General features: G+C 31.0%; 2 protein-coding genes across 2 annotated transcripts; both read right to left on the reverse strand.

Moving 5' to 3' along the window:
* Positions 1–3,538: 3,538 nt before the first annotated feature.
* On the reverse strand, positions 3,539–9,124 carry LOC102601306 (sm-like protein LSM2). Its single transcript, XM_006358365.2, has 4 exons — positions 9,020–9,124; positions 8,266–8,321; positions 7,892–8,050; positions 3,539–3,874 (listed from the first exon to the last, which is right to left on the reverse strand). The coding sequence occupies exons 2-4, from the start codon at positions 8,266–8,268 to the stop codon at positions 3,755–3,757; spliced, it is 282 nt and encodes a 93-aa protein (XP_006358427.1). The 5' UTR covers positions 8,269–8,321; positions 9,020–9,124; the 3' UTR covers positions 3,539–3,754.
* A 968-nt stretch (positions 9,125–10,092) lies between these two features.
* Positions 10,093–16,176, reverse strand: LOC102601643 (BTB/POZ and MATH domain-containing protein 2-like). The gene is made up of 4 exons (XM_006358366.2): positions 15,406–16,176; positions 12,388–12,736; positions 11,110–11,386; positions 10,093–10,543 (listed from the first exon to the last, which is right to left on the reverse strand). Exons 1-4 carry the CDS (start codon positions 15,834–15,836, stop codon positions 10,365–10,367), a joined length of 1,236 nt encoding a protein of 411 aa, XP_006358428.1. The 5' UTR covers positions 15,837–16,176; the 3' UTR covers positions 10,093–10,364.
* Between the last annotated feature and the right edge of the window lie 9,312 nt (positions 16,177–25,488).

The raw sequence follows: 25,488 nt of genomic DNA on the forward strand, positions 1-25,488 counted from the left end.
TATTTTATGAATGAGACATTCGGACAATATATCAACGGTAGGTCTCCTAGTATTCTCCTTATTATTACTATGCAACCATACCTTAAAACCCCGTTTTTCTACTCGAATTTTGCTGCAAAACTTGTTGATCAGCTCTTCGTCTCGCTTCTGCAATTTCCACGTGAATTGCAACATTCTTTCATTGTGATTTTGAGTAAATTTAGTCCTAAATTCTTTTCTCCCATTAGCACTCTGTTTGGATTATTGTTAACCATTGTATTGTATTACATCGTTACTATACCTATAAAATGTTTGTTTTGATTGTTACTTAAAATGTATTGTATTGTACTGTTAAATTTCGTTGTTACATAACAATGAAAACCCCTATTTTATGGAACAACCGATTTGGTGTGTTCCCATTGTTACTTAATTTCTTTTTCCAATTATATCTTTACATAATATTTCAAAATACTATTTTACCCTTTACCTTATATTATTTAATTCTAGTCAAACCTCCTACCCTAGAATAATTAAGGATATTTTAGTAATTTTATAAATTACAATACAGTAGGATACAATCAAACCAAACAATTAAAATGTTATTAAACAACAACAAACAATACAATCTAGCCAAACATTGTATCTACCATATAATACATTACAATAGAGTACAATACAATACAATATATTATGAAACAATGAGTAACAATGATCCAAACAGATTGTAGTTCTCCTCATCAATTTGCCGTTGTAGCGTTGGAAGCTATGATTTTTGAATTTATAAATAGGTTATGCCTACAGTAAAAAACAACCAAAAAAAAAAGACCTATATAAACTAGGAATACCTTTTTTTTTTAAAAACATAAATGTAAATATCTAGGATATTACATTTCTATAATTGAAAATAATTTAACTTTAAAATTCCTTTTACCCTTAATTAAATCATTTATAGTCACGCAAATGGTCGAATATTTTACACCACAAATAATGTATTGATGTATTTTGTATTTCTCTCTATAAAATTCTCACATATATTACCTTAAACCAAAAATAATTATATAGTTCCAAATTTAAAAAGTTGTTGACACCAAATATGCATTAACTGTTGGAAGGTATGACACAATTTTAATCTCCCTAATAGTTTTTGATATATGTGGGATTGAATCCATTGGCATAAAGGAGATAATAAATTGTAAACTAAAAGATCAGCTCTCAGCCTTGCTAGGTAAGAGGTGGGGTAGGACTAGATCATAAATCCAATCTCCATATATCCAAGAGATCTTCTTGCAAAATTTCCATTTTCGGATATTTTTTTTACCTCTTTTCTTCCTGTAATGAAGCATAACTATTATGTTTGCAGAGGATAATTCAACAAGCAGAACAAGAAGGGCCTTGGAGTAATGGGGATAAAAATTCGTCAACATTTTCATCTCAAGTCGGCTAGTAGGCAGAGTAGCAAAAGCCTACATTTTCCGACTTGAGATGGAAATGTTCATGAATTTTAGCCCTTACTCCAAGGGCTTCTCAGCTAGTTGACTTATCTTCTACAAGTTGGATTAGCGATAAGATATGGATGTAAAAGAAGAATTCTCTCATTACACACATTTGTTAATATTACATATACCGATTTAAAAGGTTTACACTAATTGGCATGGACACACGTGCAACGCACGTATTCGAGAACTAGTTATATCAAAAGTTAGTTCGTGCAGTGATGACTTGTGTATTTGGTATGAAGGAAAATTTTCCATGGAAAATGATTTCCTAGAAAATGTGCTTTTAGAAAATAAGTTGGTTTCTAACTTATTTTCTCATGTTTGGTTGGTGTGTGAAAAATATTTTCTAGTTTTTGGTTGATGAATGAAAAACATTTTCCAGAAAATATCTTTTATTTTTTTCTAGAGAATAGAAAATATTTTTTAGGAAAATAGTCCCTGACCTGGAAACCAACTTCGATAACCGATACAGGACATGGTCCCGATACTTGAACTAGGACATGCCCCTGGCAATTGATCCTGGATCCAACCCTGAGACTCGACCCAAGACCTGACCCCGACTCTTGACTCCCAATTAGGGACCCGACCTAGTATTTGAACCCAACTCTCGATCTAGGACCCAATATTTGAACTAGGATTTTAGCCCAACCTCGATATTTGAACCTAGACACGACCGCAACGATCGATTTGGAATCCGACCTCGACTCTTGTCCGAGGACCCGACCAACTTGGGACTCAACTTTCAAACCGAGACTCAACTCTAACACCCAACCCGAGACCCAATATCCGAATTGGGATTTGACTCATTGCCCCGACGATCGATGCAGGGCCCGAACCTGACATCCGGCCTGAGACCTCAACTATTGCCCAAGAATCAACTTCTAAACCAAGACCCGACCTTGACACCCAATGTGGGATCCAATTTTTGAATTGGGACCCTACCCCAACACCTGACTCGAGACCCAATTCTGACACCTAACATGGGACCTCATCGTCACTCCCGACCTAGGATCCGACCTTGACTCCCGATCTAAGAACCAATACCGACATCCAATGTGAAACCTTACCCCAATTCCCAATTCAGAACCGAACTTTCAAACAGAGACTCGACCCCGACATTCAACTTGACATCCGACTTCAAAACCAGGATCCGATCCTAACTCTCGACTCGGGACCTAATACTAACACCTAACTTGGGATCCGACATGACCCCGACTCTCGATTTAGTTACCAAATTCTGAATCGAGACCCAACGCCAACATCTAATCCAAGACCCGACTTCCAAATTGGGATTCAATCCCGACACCCGACCTCGACCTCAACCCCGACGATCTATTCGAGACTCGAACCTGACATTTGACTGGGGAAAAAAAAATAGATGAAATTAAAATTCAAGCAAGGTTTTTATCCTGTTAATCTCTAGTGTAGAAGCATTGCTTCAAATACAATGCACACGAAAAATTGAAAAAATTATGAATTCCTTTTTTGCGACCCTTAAACGATGATGAAGATAGCGTGGATCCTGTAGAAGGCATATTTCCAAAAATACATCGACTAATACACACAAAACTGAGAAAATCCTAAATTCCTGTTTTGTCATCCTTAATTGCTTAGAAAAAGTGGTGAAAGTCCTGTAGAAGTTATGGATATCATTCACTAGGTTATTACGGATGTTCCCAAAAAAATTAGGGTCAAAGATATACGATCAATCATATTTTCAAAAATTCATGGACTAATACACATGACAAATTGAAAAAAATATGAATTTATGTTCGTTGGGTCAAAAAAAAAAATTCTTTAAGAAAACAAGTTCTTTAAAGATGAGGAAAATGACTTGCCTAGTAGCATAGAACAAACAAGTCCCATAAGTGATATTTCTGTTACGAAAATATAATTCTAATTCTTACGTAGTGTAAGAACTAAATACGAGATAACAATTTTGCGTTATTAATTCCTTCCACATTATAATTTTTAGTATTATGTCAGTCCTGCAGTAATTAGAGTGAATACAATGGAAAAAATGTAGCAGACAATAGCAAACCTTAAAAAGTAATTTCGAAGGATTGGACACTGAATTCAGTTTTTAACATTCTTAATTGTCAAAAGACAGATTTCATATCCACAGTTTTCACATTATGGGTATTCATAACACCTGCATACTAAATTTTAAGATGATGAAGAAAATCACTGCGCGCAAAATGCATCCAGTAAGAAAAATCAGTATACTGCTGCTGACTTATCCGCTGAAATGTGAATAGACCAATTTCGAACTCTAGAATTTAGCCACCCCGAGCTTCTCTCCTCGTAGCATCATGAAGCAGTTCTATGTCAACTCCATCCGGAGGTAACTGCACGTATCTCACCACCGATCCTCTGATGAAGCAGTTCCTCACCGACCTCTATTGCCATCAAAGAAACATAGGATGTATGGATTAGCGTTCAGATCAGAAAAGTACTAATATTCATAAATAATAGAGGGGGAAACAGAAGGGGTGATGACAGTGGGGGAGGAAAAAACTAGGGGAACATACGACATCACGTTTCTCACTCCTTTTCTCAGCTTCCATTTTCATATTCATTTTCATTGGCTCATAAGTCGCAAGTGTACATGTACATCGAAATACAGCAGTCAACACATCTTTCTTTTGGTACATAGTCAACACACATATCACTAGTTGCATAAAGGCAAATTTTAAGCTGTCAGGTCGGATTTATTAGGTCAATAACTACAGGCTGCTACTTACTAGTAGAATCTACTTTGGAATATAGTTTCAATATCATTCATACTCTTGCCCACTTTCAGAAAACCTGATCAATGCAAGAATGTTGATACCGAAATAACAGATATTTAAAAGAATAGGGATAGTGTGTATAGGGAATGGTTGATGTCTATATAACTTCTCATATAAAATACAAGGAACGGAAAGAAGCCATCATTTTCTTATGATACATCATCTTTCATTTAATGTTTGTAAATTCAAATCTATAAAATTAATCTTGTGAACCTCTTGCTAGATCTCTTTTCCCTACTCAAGGAAGTGGGTGAGTACCACCCCATCCCACAAGGAACAGGGGAACTTCTGTTTTCTTTAAATCAGAAGCAGGTGCTGGTGAGTGAATGAAAAGGAAAAACGATGCACGAGGAGAAAAGGAGAGGGAATCCTACTTAGCGGGAAGAGAGCAGAAATGTGAAAGGGGGAATATGAAGTTCACCATTGGCGTTGCTTGGCTAGGGCGAGTGAGGCTTAAACAGCCAAAGCCCAGTTGCGTTCTCTGAAATCATCTAGACATTTATAACTTATGGTCTTACAACTATTGTCGCTTCTCGTTCCAATTTGTGCATCTAGTAAAAATATAAGGGCTGACAGAGATTGTAGCTCCATTTATAATTCATACTTCTAGAAAACCAGATACAAAAGAAGGCCTAGACAATAAGACTGGAATTGTGACATGCTGGAAACTAACACAATCACACAAGTTTTGGTTCAAAGTGGTGAAACCACAAAGGCAGCAACTACACAACAAATTCAATATGTTGAAACAACAAAAGAATTTCATCAAAGAGTTCCATTAAAACATGTGGTAGTGTATCTAGAGGAAGGCTGATAGCAGCCACAGAAGCATAAATACAATAAAGAACTTTGATGAAGCTCTTAGAAGGCCTATGACAAGATCTCAAATAAGAAACTTCAAAACGAAGCTAATTAGGCTTCAATTGCAAAGAAATAAGTGTCTAGTTTTGGGAGAAGAGTTCAAGCCAAGGATGGTCTTTTGCACAAGAGTTCTAGCTATTTTTGTGGGCCAAATTGAGGCCAAAGATGAAGAACATGTCTTTGAAGGAGGTCCAAACCAGTGCACTTTTGGACCAATTTAGGCACCTGAATTGTGCCAAACTTGCACCTAGCAAAGCTCCCACTTGGGGCACATTTTAGCCCTTAAAATGAGCTTCCTTGCTATCCAAGAAGGATCAAATAGGTGTACAAATTGATAGGAGAGTTGTTGCGTAAGTTGCTTGCATGTTATCTTCAAGATGTTCTTTAATTTTAGGTACTAAGGGGTCGTTTGGTTTGAATATGAGTTATGATGGGATAAGTTATGTTGGGATAAGTTATGTTGGGATTAGTTATGATGGGATAAGTTGTCCTGGGATTATTTCTTATTGAGTGTTTGGTTTGTTATATTCAAAATAATATATATTGATAAATTTTAAGAACAAGTTGTTTGTTTACAAAAATTACCCTTCACTTTTATTTAAAACTTTTTAAATATTTCTTTGTGAGCTTTAGTTATTCATTTTTTAAAATAAAACTTTTATTTTATTTAACTTAAATATTTTTGTTTATGTATTCCCATGATAAGTACCATGTGTATTTAAAAATATAACTTTTTTCTTATTTAGCTTAAAAATAGAACTTCCCTCTTAAGTTTATTAAAGAGAAGAAAATTTATGAGAAATCAAAATAAAATAAACATAAGAATTAGTCAAATAAATTCATAAATAAAAATTATATTTATATAGTATAATTTTTAATAGAAAAATATGTATAATTATCATAAAAATAAGGAGTAGTAAATATTATTATACATGGTATTCAAAAAAATGTAAATATACATAAATGTAAAAAATGATGTATAAAAAGAATTTAAAGGGACATATTTGTCATTTACATATTTTATCTCGGGATAAGTTATCCCGGGATTACTATACCACCCATGGGGAGGGATAACTTATCCCGGTACTAATTATTAATCCCGGGATAAGTTATCCCGGACTTGCCAACCAAACAACATAATTTTTTTTTATCCCATCACTATTTCCTTATCCCATCTCTATTATTTCTAATCCCTCACACCAAACGAGCCCTAAGAAATTAAGGTAGCCTAGCACATGGTTTCCCTATTTTTAAGGATTAGTCAAACATTTCATATTTTATCCTAGTTATTATTCCACTAAGATAAAATATGAAGGTTTAGGTAATTCCTAAAATCAAGGGAACCATGTGCTAGGCTCCCTTAATTAGTGCCTAAAATTTAGGAAACTCCTAGAATCTTGAAGACAACTTGCAAGCAACTTGGGCAGCAACTCTCCTATCAATTTGCACGCCTAATTGGGCCATTTAGGCTAAATTAGGGAACCATGTGCTAGGCTCCCTTAATTAGTGCCTAAAATTAAGGAAACTCTTGGAATCTTGAAGACAACTTGCAAGCAACTTGGGCAGCAACTCTCCTATCAATTTGCACGCCTAATTGGGCCATTTAGGCTAAAATGTGGCCTAAGTGGGAGATTCATGGGATGCAAGTTTGGCACAATTTAGGTGGCTAAATTGATCGAAAATTAAAATGATATGGACCTCCTTCAACGGCTGATTCTTGACCACCATATCCTACCTCATCTTGGACCTCAATTCAGCCAATAAAATAGCTATAACACTATAGACAAAAGATTCTCCTTGGCTTGAGCTCTTCTTCCAATACTAGGCACTTCGTCTTTGCAATTAAAATCAATGAGCTTGTTTTGAAGTTTCTTATTTGAGATCTTGTCATGGGCCTTCTAAGACTTCCAAAGCTTCATCCAAGTATTTTTATTGGAGTTATTCCTCCACGCAGGCTATCATAGGCCATCATATTTCATTCTACCACATGCATTAGAGCAAAGGTTCAGCACAAGGTCTCAACTTATGAGCAACTATCAGGTGAGGACATGCTAATAATCTGCTATTTAAGGTTAGCTGTAGATTCTCTGCTGCAATGCACCGCTACAGTGATATTTAATTCCCAAACTGACAACTTCTTAGCCTTGTAATAAACAAATTATCAGTTTCCAAAGGATCAAAGACTGTAAAGGTAGACCTCCTTACATAACATTAGTACTTCATTCAACAGAAAGGTGAATAGATCATAGCATAGCTAACAACAACTATGAAAGAACACTGAGCTTAAACATCTCTAGGTGAATGCCGCAGATAATCATAGTCGTAGTGATAGGAAAACCTCATCCCATATAGACTAAGGATCCCATATCACAGTGAGCATTAGTTGCCAGAATCATATACACACAGAGAAGTTAATACATCAAATTGACCTTCTCGATTCACATATACAATCAACATTAGTAGTCTCCAGCAAAACTATCGGGTTCACAACTCCGGAGTACTATGGAAGAGAAAATATCCACTTGTTTTATTGCATACCACAAAAGCATAAACAACTAATTCAAGAATTCTTGAATTGAGAAAGGAAGAACCAAAAACAGAGGTTTTCAACAGATCGTATACACACAAAAAGAGAAGGTGAAAGAGAGGCAAGATGTAATGCATCTCGAAACTAAATATAGGCAATAAACCATATTTTCATAGATAAAATCAACAACAGAAAATACGAAGAACAAAGATACAAGAGAAAGAATGAGGAATTACCATGTGGGGATACTTGTCCTCATCAACAACCCTCGTGTTTTCAAGCTTAATGTTGAGATACTGATCAACTGAATGTAGTGTTCCTCGAATAGCCAAATCATTCTTCAGTTCGACAGTCACTTCCCTGCCCACCAGGTCCTTGAAGTATGAGAAAAACAACTGGAAAACACGGTAGCCAGGGGAAAAACCAAGTTAGAACATAGACCAAATAAATTCATGAGAAAAAAACTCAAATCAGAATTGATCAAATAAGGTAAATAAACTTTCTACTCTAGAACAATCGAAGAAATGAAAGCAGACACCAATTATATACAAATTAGGAGTGAATAAAGAGGAACATACAGCATTAAGAAAGAGGGATCAGAAAATAATACCATTTTTATCTCTCAGGGAGTATCACACTGTGTTCTCTGTAATCCTTGGCAGCTATCTGCTTCAAAAAAACTGAGAGATATTATAAAAGCTCATAATACTGTGAGGAGTTTGGAGGTGAGATATGCAGGTATTAAATCACACACAAGTTACCCTCCACTTCTTGAGAATCCTCAAGAGCTCTATGGATTTCCCCGTCAACATCCTTATGCTCCAAGACCCTACTCTCCGCCCATCATCTCCCTTAACCCCCTTACCACCCCAAACCCTTGCCCCCAACCTATAAACTAAAACTCAAAATAGCAAACTATAACACACCTCAAAATCCCATTTGTTTAGACTAAATTGCATATAAAGGGGACGTTATTCAAATACTTGTTTCGGTTGATTAGGAAATGAAATCAACTGTAAATTTTCACTTCCTACAATCCCAAATTCTGGAAAATAACAACAAAAATGAAAAAAAAAAAAAGCATCTTTCACGGACTTATTTATTTCTCCTAATCTTAAATATTAACAAAACTTGATTATTTCCAGCATAGTACACACCATCACAGCTTAAAAAGCAATCTATTACAATCTATTCCATAAGACGCCAAGCAAAAACCACAAAGGAACTTGAAAAATCGAAGTCGAGGATTTGTTTAGGGTGCGTAGCAATACAAAACATGGCAATAAAAACAGAAATTCAGAACTATTACGAGGAAGAATTAGGGTTTTTTTTCGTTACAGAGATATCTAAAGAGGAGAACTTACAGTTCGATTTCGCCGGAGGTGGAAGTGCGTCGTACAGCTGAAAGGGGAGACTACTTTAGCTGCGTCCGAATTTGGACTCAATTTGCTTGAAAACCTATATATATATGTATGATATTTGTTTGAAAATACTTCATTTTTTATATAATTTATATAATACTTATTTTTTTTCCTAAGATAGATTAAAAGTTATTTTATCTATATCAATTTTTATTGAAATAATAAAACTTTCTAAAAGAATTTAGAAAATAATTTTAATCAAACAACTGAATATATTACTAGAAGATCTTTTGCTACTTTTTTGTTATTGCTCTCATCTATTTCTTTCGCCCGCATTTATAGAAGTAAGGGAGTGTGGTGAGATAGATAGACGTTCAATCATGTCACAGCTAGATATGTTTGTGTTATAGAATTATTTAAGTATAATAAATTAATACGAACAAGCTCAAACATACTCCTTTCTTTTGGTTGTTATGTTGCGTTTTTCGAGAGTCAATTTAACTAATTTTCAAAGCTAAATTAGATTACATTAATTTGATATTTAAAATAAATTTTAGATATTCAAAAAAAACTATACGAAAAGTACTATAGATTGCAAATTTTTTATATCTAGATAATCTTAAAATTTCCCAACTAATACACTACAATATGTTCAACATTTTATTTCCTCTCATTTTAACTCAACCAAAAATAAATGTAATTTGTGTTGTTTTATTTTTCTTTTTTGTAATAAAGGAAATGAAAAACATAAGAAAAGACTAAATGATTTTTTTTTATAATAATTAAAAAGCTTTGGGTTTTTGCTGCAAAATTATTATTTTTTCTCTTTTATTGAGATAAAAAAAAACTATTGGAGTAAAGTGAAACTGTTGATAGAGAGAGGAGAAAGCACAAGAAATGATGAGCACCAAGGTTCTGAATTAATAAAGTTAGGGTAAAACTATGAGGTGCTTGGTTCAAAATTAAGCTAAGGCAAAAAAAAATCGGAGAAATTAAGATCTCTTAGCCACTTAATAAACGTAAGAAAATGACATACAAAAAAATTCATGCAGACCTAATTAAATATGGAATGACAATACACCAAATAAAGCAAATAAATTACATGTTCAGCTGAAAAATCAAGGGCCAAATTAACAAATAAATAACTGAAGGAAGTAAAAGAGAACCTTATGAACAAAGAGTTAGAAGCTGTCTATCAAGACCCTCAAGTAGCACGAACCATACACAAATAAACTTTTACTAGGAACAAGATAATATATAGATGATTACAACAATAGCAATGACACTGACAGACCCAAATTTACATCTATGTCAAACTACAGCCTGCATCATGAAGTTACAACTTCAACTACAATCTTTGTTTCACGCGTCGACCATTGAAATCACCGCCGTCAAGGACAAGCCCATTCCCTAGCTTGTTGGTGATGCTAGAATGTTCATTTACCCTAGCAACATACTCCAACAGTTCTGTGAGGACATGAGGACAACTTTCTCTCAGATAGTCAAAACCATCAGTTTGCATTACAGCTGCATTAAAAGGATTCTATGATCAATACCGATTAATAACATAACTCTGGCACTTGTATGAGCCAGATGAAAATTCACTTTTGTTTCTGCAATGCTTCAATTCAACCATATGCATGGAAACAACATTTTTCTAAAGAAGCAGTAAAAAATTTCCCCACATGTAAATTTACTTCCAAAAAATGTTTTTGGCAGCAAAATCACTTTTAGGAGGGCATCAACACATTCAAAACAAGCGAATGAAGGTCAATCAGAAACAACTCTCATAGCCAATTCTAGTAAACAGCTGCAAAAAAATGGAGGGAGAGGGCAGGTGATGGACCTAAAATTTCACTTGAGAGAGATTAAACGCGCATGAAACACATCTCTATTACAGAAAAAAAATTAAAAAGGGGAATTAAATCTTCTAAGAATTATACTTAGAAGAGATTATTTGTAGATCATGGTGAGAAAAGTATAAATGTAAACTTGCCACAAAAACTAAAGTACTTGAACTAAATAATTGAACTGAATCCCAACTTTGATGTAACATTTTTTTAACATAGGTTGATTAGAAGATAAAAGAGAACCTCTTAGATTTTCTGGCATGGCAACAAATTTGAGACAGACAGATTTCAGCTGGAAACAATGGTGCTGTTCAGCCAGGGCTAAAGTGGTTGCAACAGTATTAATAGCAACTTCCTCACACAGGTTAGCCTCACAAAGCAACCTGAGCCTATCTAACCCATAACAGTCAGCTGCCGCAAGCAGATGTTGAGACATCAAGGTTGATGCCCATTTTGTGTTCAACCCTGTGAGTTCTTCCATGTCCGGCAGTACGTCCCAGTACATGAAATGAATAAGAGCCTGTCATCAACATACACGAGAATTAAGCAAATAACGCAAAATTAAATCACAATGTTAAATGAAAAGAGAGAATGTCACATCAAAATTACAACCAAAAAAAAAAAGTTTGTGCAAAAATGAACTCCAGGTATGGCTTCTCTATCTGCATCCTTTCAGCGACTTAGTTTGTTGTTGATATCATAACAAAATTAAACAGCTTCAATGACTGCCAGATATGCAATATTTTTTTTCTCTGACAACGGAACCCGCAGCCGAAGATATGCATGTTAATTAAAGCATGTAATCAAGAGCGGGTTCTTAAGAAATGAAAAAAAATGAAGAAAAATAAATCAATAAATATGTAATGCCAGGAAAAAGTAAATATAAACTTACACAACAATTATATAAAAAGGAATTAGAAAAACTACACTTACATTATGTGAACAAAAATTATAAATCAAGTTCAAAACCAAACTTAAATTTCTAAATCAAATGTAAAGATAAATTTTATGTATTTATATTCTCCTACTCCTAACCATACAAATACATCCATAATAATTTATTGAGATTTGATGTATCACCCAAGCCAATATATAGTAAATAGGCAATGATGTGCACCTTCAGCGCCTCGGTGCCTACACTGGAACAGCACCAAAAGGGAGGTAAAATGCCTAGCTTATGTTGTGTCTAACCTCAAGACTTAAAAGAGCCTCGAGTGAGCCTTTAAGAACATTGATCATGCCTAAAAGTAGGGATCAGATCAATGCCTAAAAGAAAGAGGCAGAAAAATAACAAATAAATGGAGCATTGAAAAAATTGCCTGATCACACTGTGATAGAAGAAGCAATGACAACTGAGAGAATAGACGGATGAGAAGTTCTGTAGTAGTATAGCTTGGCAGATTATTATATTCAGCAGGTGGTATCTTGAAAACTTACAGATTGTGTTAATAATAGTACACTATAAGCAGTCAAATAAAGATAAGGGCAGGAAAGGGGTGGGAGGTAGTACAAGCCTTTGACCTTAAAAATTGGGGCTTCCATGTCTTCTACTTTTATATGCTCTGTATTTTGATCCTTCATTGGACCAAAAAGTTGTGCTCTGAACACAGGTGACCTTGCAGCAAGTATCAATTTGTGAGCAGCAAATACCTCTCCATTAACGTCGAAATTCACATCAGTATCCTTCCCACTTTCGAGGAGCTGTCCAAAATGCAGTCCAATATCTGATGGAGATAGAGGGATGGAGTAAGTTTTAGGTCCTTCGGTGTGAGACCTCACTACACCAACACAGCAATGAACTTGAAGGCAATCATCCTTCAGGTAGTCTGATGATTCTAAAGCAGTTCTTTTAAAGAATCGCTTATATCCCCTGCAGAACCCAAATTCGGTCATGTAGATTATTACACACTGCATGTTGAATAAAAGGAATGTTCCAAAACAATGCTAGAGAAGTGAAGATGTGAATTAAAACTTTTAAGTCAAATCTTGCTAGTGAATATTCTGGTATTAACTGCCCCCAAGGCCTAGCTCAAGTGGCAAAAGGTGGAGGATTTGTGGCTTAGGTCGCAGGTTCAAGCCCCACACCATGCAAAGCGAAGCCCGGTATTTAAGTGGAGAAGGGTAGAGGGGCAGGCCCATTATCCACCGAGTTTAGAAGGCTGTGATTGGTCCAAAGGGCGGGTCACAGACGGATTTCTCGGTTATCAAAAAAAAAAAATCTGGTATTAAGACTGAAATGCTATAATTCTAGCTAAGAATTTCAATCTACAAGAAAACCACCACCAAGCTTCAACAGACTTCAAAAGCTCATATGAAACACAAACAGTATGCCGTTTCTTAAGTTGAGTAATGAAAATAGAAGTTACAATAATAAGACTGAATATAAGCATGTAAAGGTTATGGAGACGATGACTAATGAGACGTGCAAGGATAATGCTGCCTGCAGTTTCTTATAGTAAAAGTTCAGCAAATCTATACATAAAGACATGATTAAAACAGTTGGTTGTCACAAAAGCACAAGTGTATCACAACACGAGCCCATATATTTGAAGGAGGCAGAGTCACTAACCAGTACTAGAAAATCTTCAAGAGTCTAACTTTGAGCACACAGGAAAAAGTTAACATTTTGGTCATTTCATTACTATGATAATATTTGTCTCTATTTATTATACAACCATATACATAAAATCTTCAACTTTGTGTCACATATAATCAAAATGGAAAAATGAAAAGGAAGGAAAATCCTCAAGTAAGTGGGGAAAGAATATGATCAGTAAAACACATGGATTGTTTAGAAATGTGTTGCCAAACCAGAAATGCCTAAGAAATGTGTCAAGGTTTGTCGAGATTTAAGCAGAAAGCACAATCAAAGGGTGCTTCTTTAACCAATAAAAAGACCAGATGGAAAATATAAGAGAACATATGTGCAATGTAAGGAAATAACCATGAGAAAAAAGAAACCGACTATATTGCATTGAACTAAAGCATGTGAAGTAAGAATTTGTAAACCAAGTTCAAAAATGAAGTTAAAATTGTGATTCAATTTTAAAAAATTATAAGTTTGTAATATTAGAATTATTTATTAAATGTGGAGTTGATATTAAATATTTATTACGTTTTAGTAAAACGGGTTGAATGTTAGTAGTTGTAGGACAAGACACGGACCGTGTATTTGTGTGGATTCCATATGGGCCTATATCCCTTTCATGTCATGTGTGTGGGCTGGCAATAGTGTAGGACTATTGAAGACTAATGAGCCTTTAATGGGAATGCGTCTTAGGTTAAGCCCGAAGAGGGGACCTAACCTCATATTTATAGGCTTAAAAGCCTTAACCTAGTGTGCCTCCCCATTACGAGCTCACTAGTTTTCAACAAGCTTACACTATTGACAGCCCACACATATGACATGAAATGGATGTATGTCTTGCCCAACAACTACTAACATTCAACCCGCTTAACTAAAATGTAATAATAGGTTAATGTTGTCCAAGTGGGAGAATGTTAGGATTATTTTTAAATGTGGACTTAACATTAACTTATTACGGTTAAGTAAAATGGGTTGAATGTTAATGATTGTTGGACAAGAGACAGGTTGTGTATTTGTGTGGATTTCATATGGGTCCGTATCCATTTCCTGTCATATGTGTAGGCTTGCAATAGTGTAGGCCTGTTGAAAATCAATGAACCCGTAATGGGGAGGCACACTAGGTTAAGGCTTTTAAGCCTATAAATATAAGGTTAGATCACCTCTCGGGGGTTAACCTAAGACGCATTCCCATACGGTGTAGACTGTCATAATCTTAAGTAGAGGAAGATTTAGTCTAGCTCGTCTTCAGTTGTTCATGGCTATGGTGGATAAAAGTATGCACCTCTTTGTTGCGTATTTCACAATCTATATAGGCGTTCTCGATCTATGTAATTACTAGTAGTTGTTTTTATAGTTTGTTCTAACATGTAATTCACATTGAGTGACTAATTCTCCAAATCTAATATTTTAATATATAGTACATATTCGCTAATTGATCAATAAAATATCATATCCATAAAATTTTCAATTCATTAACAATTAATATTTAAGTTTGTCAGCTACATTTTTTAGCCGAGGATCTATTGGAAACAGTTTTTCTACCTCGGGAAGGTGGTAGGGGTGAGGTCTAATTACATTGGGGTATGTTATTGTTGTTGCTAGCTACATTTTGATTGAGCCAAAGCTGCCAACATCACATTTTAGCATGTCCTCTACAGTGAAATGTCATCTAAACATAGAAAAATGTTATTCCTAGAAATTGGTGAACTTATCCATTATTATGGCACAGGAGAATGTCACGTTGTTATTTAATCTTTTTTTCTTACAAGAATATTATATATGAGCAATTATTGCTTTACTTCCTTAATCAGAAAGGATTGAGGTCGGGAAATCCTAACCACATAACAAGGAGTAAACTAACCAATTAATCGAGTCTCAACGGGAAAGGATCATGGGGTCAGGGAAAATCATAACCAACCCACAACAAGCACTGTATAGTACATGAAACTCACCACATGCTTCCACGGTATTTAAGAGTGTACGGTCCACTCTCCAACGCTCTCCCAAAATGGCTATGCACTTTATGCCTACTCTTACCACTCTGATCAATCAGCGTCAGCTCAAAAAGCGCCCTCACATCCGTCCCTTCGCTGGCTAGAGCAATAAACAACGACACATACGTTGAATTATCTTCAGTACTCTTCCCATCAGGATAGAAATAAATCGCCCACGTATACCCACCTACCATAAACGTATCGGAAGTGATGTACTTCCCAATCCCAATCCCTTTAGACAACGAATACCCATTAATCTTAAAATCATGAGAGCCATTCACCGTCTCCGTCACCGATGTTGATGTGGTCACCGCAGATGATGATGAAGATGAGGACGATGAGGAGGGTTTGGCAATTGCCTCTGTTTCAACCCTTCCCATGTCCACCATACGTGCAAATTTCAACGATAACCACCTCAATCAGTCAATTTTTTTCTAATTGAGGTAAATTCAGAAATGTGGATCGATCAGATCTAGGGTTTAGAAAGAGAAATTTGTAGGAAATGAGCTGCGTTAGGGTAGGGAATTGGGGTTTATCGGCGAAATTGATGGTAGATTTCTACGGTGGAGATGGAATCTAGGCTCTGTAAATTAGGGGTTGTGGAATTTTCTAGGGTTTCGTGAGAAAGGGGAGAAGAAGAAATGGAGTAGATGAATGATTTATATATATAGTTGTGCCAGAAAATGGTGGATTAGGTAGTGGGAAGGTGGTGCATATGATTGAGTTGTAAATGCATAATGTAACCGTTGGGTCTAAAAGGAGTATGCCGTTAATTACATCATATCCCGAAAGATTTAAAATTATAATAATTTTGAAATTTTTAGAATTTATAGATACATATTTTTTCGCTCGATATATAAATTGTATATTAGATATATGTTATGCATTAGATACATGACTATACGCCTAATTCATATTGATTGAGGTTTGAAATAATTAAAGTTATGTATCAATAATAAAATTTGTACTAGATACATTGTACACAAATATAATTGTACAATGTGTAGAGAGAAGGAAAAAGGGAATTTTTATAATTAATTCAAATGATATGGCCTTTTAAGGATTATGTTATGTCATGTAATTATGTAATTTTTGCATTAATTATATATTAGTTATATATGTATTAATTATTTTATGTTTTATATTGCATAAAAAAGTAACTTATACGTGTATTAATTATTCAGATATTTAAATAGAAAATTAGATAAAATATTGGTTTTGTACATGAATAATTTATTTTTTTAATTAGCTATCAAACTTAGTATTACTATTTATGCAAGATTTTAATAACTTACCTAATTAAATCATGCATTAGTAATATACTAAGTTTGGTAGTTAATTAGGAGATAAATTATTTATATATAAAATTTATGTATTATATTTGATTTGCTATTTAAAATTGCACATAATTAATATATGTATAAGAGAAAAATTATGTATTATTTTTATTTTACTAGAATAGAAAATAGAATGATTAGTATATATTTTTATAAGAGAAGAGAGCAGAGGTTTTTGGTTGGTTTAACATATTTTATTTGATCAAAAAAGATACAGATTTTTTTAATATATATACTAAAAATGATATAAATTATACCATTTATGAAATTATATCATTTATGTAATTAACTAGTGAATTTGTTTGCGCTTCACGCGGTTATAATATATCAATAAAGTGTTTAATTAGTAGTTAGCCGAATTTCAACAAAGTCATAAATTACTATTTTAAACCAATGAAAATTGTAATTACAATAATCAGATATTCATACAAAATACAAAATAAAGAAAAATCACTAAAACAACATACCAAAATAAAATAATACAATATTATTCTTACGACTTTAATCATTAAAAGTAAAAAAGAAAATACGACATCACAGCCTCACTAACATTTTTAGTAAAAAAAAAAAAAAAAAAAGTAAGAAGTACAAAACAAACTTAAAACGGAAGTCTTGAAACATCTCCCCTAAACATATATATTGAAAAATGAGTGATCGACTAATTCTAATTTGGTCATGTTAGTATATTAAATTAATTAAAGAATATATGAATAACACAATATATGTATATCTTGTGTTTAAATTTATTGTTCATTTTATTTAACCTTAATTAAATTAACATGTGTTTTACTTCATTAAATCACATAATTATAAAAATTACATTAATTTTGTGTATACATTGGGTGTGGGTCACCGTTTTCTAAACGTTTCTCAATACTTTCTAGTTTCTCCTCCATTAATTCTCTGCTTCTTCCTCAAATAATTTAAATACGCACATAAGAATTTGAATACAAAAAGATTTACTAAAATTATTATTATTTTACTAAAAATAATTTATTCTATTCATATTTTTTTGTTTCAAATATATTACAATGATAAGTGTTTTGCTACAATCAGTTTATCTACTCATAGGGTCTAGAATGGACAATATCTATAATAATATCGAGATAAAAAAAATAGATCCTCCTCATTAATCGTTTTAAATATTATCAAATTAAGGATTTATCATAAAATATATATAGTGTTTACATTTTTAATTTAAGAAAAGGTCTACAAGTGTTTACGCATTATGATCTAGTATATTTAATGAATTTAAAAACAAAATAAGAACTTGCCTTCTTTTTGTTTTTTTTATACAAAAGGATAGTAATATATTATAATTTAATATGCATCCGTACAAGATAGTGGCAGCGCATGACTACTGCTATCATGCGGGAAGGAGGGGGAGTATTCGTACTACTGGGCATTAACCGCCTAACTTATGTTTGATCGGTTGGTAGATGAACTTCTATTGTTAAGATAAATTGTTTCAGTAATCATTTTGAGCTTAAATCTTTTTCTTGTTACAAAATAAAATAATAAACAATTTTATAGCATATAATTGTCATAAATCAATTAGTATAAAATTTAAAACTCTATTCGAACTAAGCAACCAAAAATGGGGAAAAAATAAAAAACCTTATGAACATGTTAGCATATTTGAGATCAAGAAAGATCTTAAAATAGAATTGTATATTACACACAAGTCTTGATATAATTGGGATGCCATTTCCCATTAAAAGAACTTATAATAACTAACCGACATCTACACATATGAAATAAGGCGAGTCTAGATGAAACTACACCAAGGATCTTTGTGTCCCAAAAAATTTCAGCTGCAAATCTCTATGGTGTGAAATTAAAAACAAACAAATATGTTAGAATATGTTTATGAAATATTTGCATAAGATACCACTAATAAAATGTAATTTCACAAAATTACAAAAATGAACATATATAAAAGGATGCAAATCATCAAAATTGTTCTTCATTCAATGATGAGACAATGTCATCAAACAATACTTACCTCATCCGTATGTAGAAGATGAAGGGAAAAAGTAAACAAATTAACGTTAATTAGTAAGTAATTAATAGATATGATAGTGGGAGATAAAAAGTTGGGGAAAAGCGTTGTGATGAACCGTTACAACTTTTATGCATTTGACTGCACAACTGTTTTCTGGCATCTCAAAAGACCTACTTTTAGAATTTTAAAATTAGAAAAAAGACCAAAAAAAACTACAAAAAAAATAAATAAGAATCCAGCCATTAGAGAGCGCCACATCACCGTTTTGATATTCAGCTTTATATATATATATATATTTATTTATTTATGTAAATATAACCGAAAGTAGCAGCATTTCAGATTCTACATTGGACAAATTACCACACAATAATATTTTGTTTTCTTGGTGTAGAGAGTCAGTGTGAGAGAGGAGCAAGTCAAGATAACGTAACCTCTTTCATCAAAAAATTATATTACACATAAGTTTAATACTATTTTTTCATATATATCATAGAAATTGGATTTTCTTAAATTGTTCATATATCTATCTTTTTATATTCTAAATTCATTAGTGGGAATTTTTACTTCACTATTGTGTAAATGTATTTTGTTTTCTTAGTGCAATTTAACAGGGTTGTCTCAACAAGTTTGGGGGCCTAAAGCCAAACATTATAAAGAGGCCCTATTTTTTCAGTTTTTGTTTAAATGCCCTATTTTTTTAGTTGATAAATATAAATTGAATAATTATAATATACTAGTGTAATCCTACAAATGAGGTCTAGAGAGGCAGGATATATGTAGACATTATGAAGTAAGAATGCAAATAATGTAATTTTCAATGAAAATATATAATATAAAGTTAGAATAATAAAACATGACTCAAAATTTTAAAAAATATGATGATATTAAAATAATGTAGCGATGAATTTGATAAGTTAATAAATAATATTAAAATAGTGTTGATTAGTTTTAGTGCTTGAAATTTAAATAAGACACCAAAAACAAATTTAGTCTTTTTTATAAATCCACAACAATAGATATCACATAATGTAGAATGTTTGAACGTTTGAGAGACTTAAGAATATTCAATAATGAAAAGTAAGTATAAGAACACAATACTGTTGGTTCATGATAATCGTCAAAATATAAATGAGCTAGAAAACGAAATAGATAGCCACATGCGAAATTAGAAAGGATACAATTAACTTGCCACATGAGAATCTAGAAAAGACACTACAATCAACTAAACAATATTCAATTTCTCAATTATATTTTCTATACAAAAAATTCCTTTCAAATTTATGAGTACATGAATTCTTTTTAACAATATATATATACACACACACACACACATCTTTGAGAGAAAACGGGGGGCCCAAAAAAATTGGAGCCCTAGCGATTGCTTTAGTGGCCTTATGGTCGAGACGGCCCTGAGTGCAAAGGAGAGTTTTAAAACGTTAACTCGTTAATATTACAGTATTATCAGGTGTTATTGATTTCAAAATTGTGATCTAAACTATTATTATTATTATTATTATTATTATTAAATGATATAATTCTTTCAAATTTAGTGTTCCTAAAATGTTTATCCAAATAATTACAATATCAAACACTATAGAAACTAGTAACAAAAGTAAATTATCAACGCATAGCTAGGTCAAAGAGAAATTTGGTAAAATATTGAGGACACACTTTGCTTTGCTTTAGCAATTAAGGTTGTACAACATCAACAAAGGATTGTGCTCAAATGGTAAGTACAATGGCGAATTCAGAATTCTTGACTTGTGGGTGCTCACTTTTTAAAAATATAAAATTACTATAAATCACATAATATAAGTACATAATTATTTAAATGCTATATTAAAAACATTAATGAGAAAAAATAAGATTAATTCTATCATTAAAAGAAAAAATCAGTTTTTGAAGAAGTTTTTTTTTAGCTTGCAGATTTTCTTAACCAAATAGCCAAAATTTCTCAAGAAAAATAAGAAAAGTAATTGGACATGACTTTTAAATTTTGTCATCTCACGAGAAATTCATTAAATGTAAAAGATATTAAGACTAAAAGTTAAGTATACAAAGAAAGTAAAAAGAAAAAAACATGTGAGTTTATACTGAGAGGGAAAGAAAAAAAATAGAAAATGTGTATTTAATTAGTTGTTATTGGCGAGAATCGAACCCTTAACTTCCTCTAAACACAAAGTCTTCAAACTAGCCACACATTCAAAGCACCCATTCGGAGATTTGTTCATTGGGTGTTGAACGTTTAATACAGTCAATTTTTAAAGAAATTGCTATATATATAAATAATTTTACGTCAAGGTTAATAGGTGATCGAGCACCTGGAAGGGTGTATGTGGGTCTGCCCCTGGTTAAGTACTCATCCTTATTAGAGGTTTCGAGTTCAGGTTTGTGTCCCATAGTATGTAATTATCTTTGTTAGGGAGCATTTTATCACCTAATGTGAAACTTTTCGACGTAAATTTAAATTTAATGGGGCTCTAATATAAATATCGTTCGCCAAATAGAATTAAGGTTGTATAACTAAGCACATGAATTGTTGAAGCACAGAGAGGACAAATGTCCACTGCTTTATATTATATTGTGGTCACAAATGGTTTGATTTTTTTTTAAAAAATAAAATAAAATAAATGAGATAGAGATTTTTAATTTTAAACCTGCTATCTACTAATACTAGATATAGGACCCGTGCCAGCACGGGGCCCAATATATATTTTTTTAAATTTTAATTTATGTTATATTATGAAATTTGAGAAGTTATTGAAAATTTGATATGATTTTAAAAATATTTTAAATTGTTAGCTATTGTGATTTGTAGTACTTTTTTTTACATAATTTTGAAAATAATATTTATTACTCTGTTTGTTGTAATTTATGTGGCACACGCAGAATTTCAAATATTAACCATTTTTTATATGTCTCTTTAATATATTAAGTTGTTAATTATTGTATTTTATAGTACATTTTGAACCTAATTTTTTAATAATATATGTTATTTGCCATGTCCCAATTTATGTGGCATTAATTGATAGATTTGTTAGAGTCGAGAGATTTATTTTGTTAATTATTATAGTTTCTTTTTCGTCAATTTCAAACAATATATGTTTATCATATAATCCATTTTATGTGGTACCAATAATATTTAGAGAGTCAATTAAATTTTTTATATAAGTTTTAAATAATTAAGCTGTTAATTACTGTAATGTATAGTATTACTTATATTATTTTTAAATATTATATGTTAGGTTTTTTATCCTAATTTATATGGCATTGATAGAATTTAAAGTGTCAAATAATTGTTAATTATTGTAATAGATAATATGGAGTATTTAAGTCATTTATAGTATAGTATAATTAATATATAATATGTAGTATTTAAGTGTTATATTATGGAATTTGAGAAGTTATTGAAATTTTTATATGATTTTAAAAATATTTTAAATTGTTAGCTATTGTGATTTGTAGTACTTTTTTTTAACATAATTTTGAAAATAATATTTATTACTCTATTTGTTCTAATTTATGTGGCACATGCAGAATTTCAAATATTAACCATTTTTTATATGTCTCTTTAATATATTAAGTTGTTAATTATTGTATTTTATAGTACATTTTGAACCTAATTTTTTAATAATATATGTTATTTGCCATGTCCCAATTTATGTGGCATTAATTGATAGATTTGTTGGAGTCGAGAGATTTATTTTGTTAATTATTGTAATTTATAGTTTCTTTTTCGTCAATTTCAAACAATATATGTTTATCATATAATCCATTTTATGTGGTACCAATAGAATTTAGAGAGTCAATTAAATTTTTTATATAAGTTTTAAATAATTAAGCTGTTAATTATTGTAATGTATAGTATTACTTATATTATTTTTAAATATATTTAAATATTATATGTTAGGTTTTTTATCCTAATTTATATGGCATTGATAGAATTTAAAGTGTCAAATAATTGTTAATTATTGTAATAGATAATATGGAGTATTTAAGTCATTTATAGTATAGTAATTAATATATAATATGTAGTATTTAAGTGTTATATTATGGAATTTGAGAAGTTATTGAAATTTTTATATGATTTTAAAAATATTTTAAATTGTTAGCTATTGTGATTTGTAGTACTTTTTTTTAACATAATTTTGAAAATAATATTTATTACTCTATTTGTTCTAATTTATGTGGCACATGCAGAATTTCAAATATTAACCATTTTTTATATGTCTCTTTAATATATTAAGTTGTTAATTATTGTATTTTATAGTACATTTTGAACCTAATTTTTTAATAATATATGTTATTTGCCATGTCCCAATTTATGTGGCATTAATTGATAGATTTGTTGGAGTCGAGAGATTTATTTTGTTAATTATTGTAATTTATAGTTTCTTTTTCGTCAATTTCAAACAATATATGTTTATCATATAATCCATTTTATGTGGTACCAATAGAATTTAGAGAGTCAATTAAATTTTTTATATAAGTTTTAAATAATTAAGCTGTTAATTATTGTAATGTATAGTATTACTTATATTATTTTTAAATATATTTAAATATTATATGTTAGGTTTTTTATCCTAATTTATATGGCATTGATAGAATTTAAAGTGTCAAATAATTGTTAATTATTGTAATAGATAATATGGAGTATTTAAGTCATTTATAGTATAGTAATTAATATATAATATGTAGTATTTAAGTGGAAGGTGGTGGGGCCCCTTATATATTTTATAAATATATTGGACATTAGTAGTGATCTTATTGGAACATTGGTAGTTATTCCTAGACTCTAATGTCAGACCTTTCCTTTTCTCTTTTTTATATATTTCCTATTTCATCTTATGCTAAGTTTTATATAAGAGTGATTTTATTATTTTGCAAACAATAAAAAGATTAAAGTGTAAATCAATAAAAAAAAATTAAAACGAAATGGAATATAAATCACACAAAGAAGCATACATTAAAGTTGCAACACCAAAAACTCTTCAAATGAAGTGAACGCTATAAGGAATTACTTACCATCCTAATTTAAGAGAAACAAAATATGAAACTTATAATCTTAAAATAAATTTTAAAAACTTTTATGCTCATTAATTATTTTATTAAGAATTTTTTAATTATTATTTTATTAAGAATAACATGAAAATTAAAGTTAAATTATTACGAAATATAAAAAAATATCATCTCTTTGAGATTTAACTAAAAAGAAAAATATGTTACAGACGAATGAGGTACTATTTTTTATCATTTGGAAGTACTAATACAATTGATTATTTTTTTTATCCCCATTCTACCTGAAGTATTTCTTAATTCTTTTCTCCTGATGTTTTTTCTCATTTACAAAAAAATAATCTTAATACTGAATATCGTTAAATATATATTATATATACTGGAAAAAGTATAAAATTTAATCGACCACCTAAAACCTCAGAGATACTGTACACTTTTGACTTTGGAAGATGCAATGCAAGGGTATCTCCAACCCTACCCTCTATATTACTCTCCAAATATAGAATTTTCTATTTCTTTGGACAATTAACTCCAATTTATTTCTTTATTTTACTCTCTAAAAAAATCTTCTTCTCTCTTCTCAATATTATATATTATTATTTCTATTTCATTTTCTTATTTTATAATATAAATCATTTCTTTTTTATTTCCAAACAATCACCCTATATAATTTTTTTTTTCAAATTCATTATTTAATATAAAATTATGTTTTATTCTAAATCTCTTAATAACATAAACTGCAAGCAAATATTTATATTATACATATTAATGGATAATTCAAATAAAATTAAAAGCATTAATAATACAATTACACAAACATTACATAATACTCAAATTTCAAAATTATTAGTGCATTGCTCTCATAAATGTTTTATTAATCACATTATGGAGTTCAAAATGAGCATTTTGCGCATTTTTTTAATTGAATTATCATGTTATGTATTGTATTTTTAAATTAAAAATTTCATCTTATCATACAAATTTTTGTGCATTCTTCATAGTGAAGAATAATAATAATTTTAAATTACATCACTTAAATTGACAAAAAAAAATTAAAAAAAATTGAAATATTAGTATTAATTTAGAAGGAAAGTAGTATATATTAAATAATATATGTTTATTAAATGATATATTACACTTTAAAATATTACGAATAGTAGAGATTTATTTAATGGTCTTATTTGATTTATAATATGTTAATTACAAATATTATATAATAGAAATAATAATAAAATATCAAAAAGTGAAATTGAGAGTATGAAAAAAAAAAGTCCCAAAATAACTATCCTCTTAAGCATTGAAGGCAAAAATTAATATGTTTTTTCTTATTATATTCTTATTAGGGGTGTGGAAAAATTGAATCGACTGATAAGTCGAATCGAAAAAGTGCTATTGATTTTGGGTTTTGAATATTTGTTATTGGGTAAATCGATAACTCATTAAGATTGTAGTAATTTACTTTATTCGTACATAAATATTTAATATTAATCTCAATACCTTACCCTTTAGCCTTCAATTTACACTTTACAATGTTTGAGTTCATAACTTCATTATATAAACCGTCAAAAACCTAAAGTAAGAACCTTATTCCTCTTAATTTCTCTTTGTGTTATACTTGTATAGTTCTTTTCATCTTAGTTATTACTATTTCTATTTTATAAAAAATAGTAAAGTTACATTATT

Source organism: Solanum tuberosum, unplaced genomic scaffold (genome assembly GCF_000226075.1).
Source record: "Solanum tuberosum cultivar DM 1-3 516 R44 unplaced genomic scaffold, SolTub_3.0 scf00263, whole genome shotgun sequence".
Lineage (NCBI taxonomy): Eukaryota > Viridiplantae > Streptophyta > Magnoliopsida > Solanales > Solanaceae > Solanum > Solanum tuberosum.